Below are 3,547 nucleotides of genomic sequence, written 5' to 3'. Positions count from 1 at the left end.
AGAAACAAACTCAAGATAGATCTTTATGTATAATTATTGTTGTGGAATATCTTAGTGAACAGTACACAAATCAATATATATATATCTATTGTATATATATATATATCAGTAAGACACAGCAGTAAAATACACACTATCATGATATTAGAGACAATAGTAAGGTACATACAGTACCCAGTACACGTTCCTTTTCAGTGTACTGGACGTTCATGCTTTATCCTGCTCAGGATACTTGGAACACTGGCATGCACCCTGGAAGGGATGCCAGTCCATGAGAATATACACGGAAACTATACTATTTACCTGAAAATATGTGGACACCATCACACCCATATGTGCTCTTTGAACATTCCATTCCAGTCCGTTTAGTCCCCGTTTGCTGGTATAATAAGCTCCACTCTTCTGGGAAGGCTTTGCACTAGATTTTGGGGCGTGGCTGTGGGGATTTATGATCATTCAGACACAAGAGCATTAGTGAGATCAGGTACTAATGTTGGGATGTTGAGGAGGTCTGGGGTGCAGTCGGTGTTCCAGTTCATCCCAAAGGAGTTCATTGGGGTTGAGGTCAGGGCTCTGTGCAGGACACTCGGCACACCGTGTCTTCATGGATGTCACTTTGTGCACAGGGGCATCATCACGCTGGAACAGGTTCGGGCTTCTTAATTCCAGTGAAGGGAAATTGTAACGCTATAGCATACAAAGACATTCTAGACCATCGTGTTCTTCTAACTTTGTGGCAGCAGTTTTCTGGAAGAACCACATATGGGAGTGATGGTCATGCGTTCACAAACTTTTGGCTATATAGTCTACATATAATCACATGGCTCGCAGGTTAACTGGGTTGAGCTTCCCAAAATCATCTCAGGACAAAAGGTTATCATTAAATCGTACTTTCATATATGGAAACTTTAAAGGGTTTAGGGTACATAATTGAACCTGTTAGGGACACTACATGCATCTTTCTAGCTCAAATATGGGCTACATAGTAAAGGTACAACTGAAGGTACTACACCAGTGGCAAGGAAAGGTACAGTTTAGTGCTCTCACACTCATAGGAAAAATATGATTTTGAGACATAGGGGGTGGGGTGATATGTTAAAGCCAGGTGTGTTAGAGCAAAATCATTTATAAAGTGCACAAAAGTGAGCACCACGGCCACAGAGAGAGTGTGTGTGTGTGTGTGTGTGTGTGTGTGTGTCTTCTCGTTCCAGCAGGAGATTCCTCCCCTGTGTGATCACGTCCCGCCCCTGCGCGCGCCACATAAATAGCCAGTTCCGACAATCTGGACGTCTCCACGTTTCATGTATCTCACACACCTCATGTGAGTGTAACACATAAGGCACACGCTTTAAGACAGTGCTCTCTGGGCTGAAAGCACGAGAAGTTTTTCATTTCTCCCCACTCGTCATGTCCACCGGCTCTATCAGCGACGCGGACGAGTTCCACGACTCGGAACTGCTAGACGGTCTGCTGCCGTTCGGCTCGTGCGGGAACACGTCGGCCGGCGCATCACGCGAAAGCGCCGAGGACAGCTCGAACGGCGAGGGATCTGCGGCCACTGAGCTCACCGGACACGCGCCGGGCAAGCGGCGCAAAACCGCTGCGTCCTCGCGCAGACCGGTGTCCAGTGGAGGTGGAGGCGGAGGCGGCGTCGCCCACGAGGGAAAACAGGTTCAGAGGAACGCGGCGAACGCGCGCGAGAGGGCGAGGATGCGCGTGCTGAGCAAAGCGTTCTCGCGGCTGAAGACCACGCTGCCGTGGGTACCACCGGACACCAAGCTGTCCAAACTGGACACACTGCGGCTCGCGTCGAGTTACATCGCCCACCTGCGCCAGATCTTAGCCAACGATAAGCACGAGCACGGATACATCCATCCCGTTAACCTGGTAAGAGACGCACTGACGTGTCCGGTCTGTTATTCAAAAGCAAAGATGCAAACACACTAACGCTCATGTAACACTTGTAATGCTTGCACTAATCCTTACAGGGTTCAATTTATTTATTATTATTATTTTACTTATTTATTTATTTTTAACAATAGATGTTAATTGAAAACCTATAGGATTAAACCTTAGTGTTTTATACACGTGAGCGTGTTGAGAAACACCGCGTGCGCTTCAATCTAATGTAGAATGCTGAATGTTGTAAATGTGCAAAACAACATTTATTTACACCTAAAGTGTGTATACAAGTACTGAGAACACTAAGAGTTTATTAAACCATTTTTTTCCGTGCGTGTATGTGCTGAAGTGGAGGGGTTTTTTTTCCACCTCAGTAATTAAATAATAAATCATTTTAATGGATACATGGAAAAGAATAATTAGAGGAAGATAGCTAGTTCATCGTTGAAGGTGGAGACACAGGCCTGTAGGCCCAACTCGTAAATATGAGCTGGGAAAAAAAAAAAAAAATCAACTTTGCATGCACTTTTATTTTTTATTTATTTATTTAATTTTTTATATACATTTCGAGTTGCATTTACAGTAAATTACACTTTTCAACATCAGTGCTCATTTTGTTCTTATTATTTTGGGGCATGCAACTTAATTAAAAATAATTCTGCTAAAAAAAAAAAAGAAAGAAAGAAAAAGATTACAAATTATTGAAATATTATTTTTAAAAAATGTAAAAAAAAAAAAAAAAAGTTTTTTTCTTTTTTCCTCAGACGTGGCCGTTCATGGTGGCGGGGAAACCGGAAAACGATCTTAAAGAGATGCTGAACTCCACCAGATTATGCGGCACCACCGCATCCTGAGAGGACTTTAACCCTAAAAACACGGACAAGTTTTTTTTTTTTTTTTTTAATAGAAACATATTCCGGGGTTTTTTATATATACCGAAAGCACCGAAAGCACATCATCTCTTGTTCAAAAGCGAAAAGGCACGAGGTGGGAATTAACGGAGGGACCAGTGACGCGTCTTCCTGTACAGAGAAACTGTATATATATTTTTTTTATTTAAATCAACTCGCATTTCTTTCCTTGCTGGTTCGAGGACGTACAGTGTGTGGGTTTTATGCAATTTTTTTTTCTGTCTAGATGAATCTAGCTTAATCACTTTTTAATGCAAAAACATGTGTATATAGGCTAGTCTATATAGATAAGCTTTATGCTTTTGGTGACGTATGTTGTCTCCAAGTGCAACTTATTGCAGTGTAAATAGTTTGGAAGGACAGCATTATATTGATTGTAAATAAAATATTTTGATATTTGACATTATAGCTGGTGTTGCTGTGTAGATTGCATGGCGTTTTTTTTTTTTTTTTTTTTTTAATTTATCGTTCTTGAAGGGCTTTTGATGGATCTTAGATAGTTGGTGTTTATTTATTTTTTCTGACCTGCGTGAACTTTCTTATCATGTCCTCCTAACGCCTTATTGCATCAGCAAGTGAGAGGAAGATGCCGTGTGCTGCAGGGGAAAAGGCTTAGGCAAGCCTATTTATGCGAAGAAACCCCTAAAAATCCATGTGAATGAATAATAGTGTTCATTTGTATCTAACTGGATTTATATCTCACCTGTTTTACAGAATGGTGCAAAATACGAAAG

At 41.6% G+C, this 3,547-nt stretch overlaps 1 protein-coding gene across 1 annotated transcript; it reads left to right on the top strand.

Annotated features, from left to right (window-relative positions):
* The first annotated feature begins 786 nt into the window (after window positions 1-786).
* On the top strand, window positions 787-3,214 carry tcf21 (transcription factor 21). The gene is made up of 2 exons (XM_053644439.1): window positions 787-1,887; window positions 2,667-3,214. The coding sequence occupies exons 1-2, from the start codon at window positions 1,408-1,410 to the stop codon at window positions 2,754-2,756; spliced, it is 570 nt and encodes a 189-aa protein (XP_053500414.1). The 5' UTR covers window positions 787-1,407; the 3' UTR covers window positions 2,757-3,214.
* The last annotated feature ends 333 nt before the right edge of the window (window positions 3,215-3,547 follow it).

This window comes from Ictalurus furcatus, chromosome 15 (genome assembly GCF_023375685.1).
Source record: "Ictalurus furcatus strain D&B chromosome 15, Billie_1.0, whole genome shotgun sequence".
Taxonomy (NCBI): Eukaryota; Metazoa; Chordata; class Actinopteri; order Siluriformes; family Ictaluridae; genus Ictalurus; species Ictalurus furcatus.
The sequence above is the reverse complement of the archived record's forward strand: the minus strand, read 5'-3'. Positions and strand labels throughout refer to the sequence as shown.

What these genes read in the sequence shown, in the direction of transcription:
- tcf21 (XM_053644439.1), top strand. Translation starts at nt 1,408, where the DNA reads ATGTCCACCGGCTCTATCAGCGACGCGGACGAGTTCCACGACTCGGAA. An exon ending in ACATCCATCCCGTTAACCTG is followed by an intron (nt 1,888 to 2,666) that starts GTAAGAGACGCA and finishes TTTTTTCCTCAG; the next exon opens with ACGTGGCCGTTCATGGTGGC.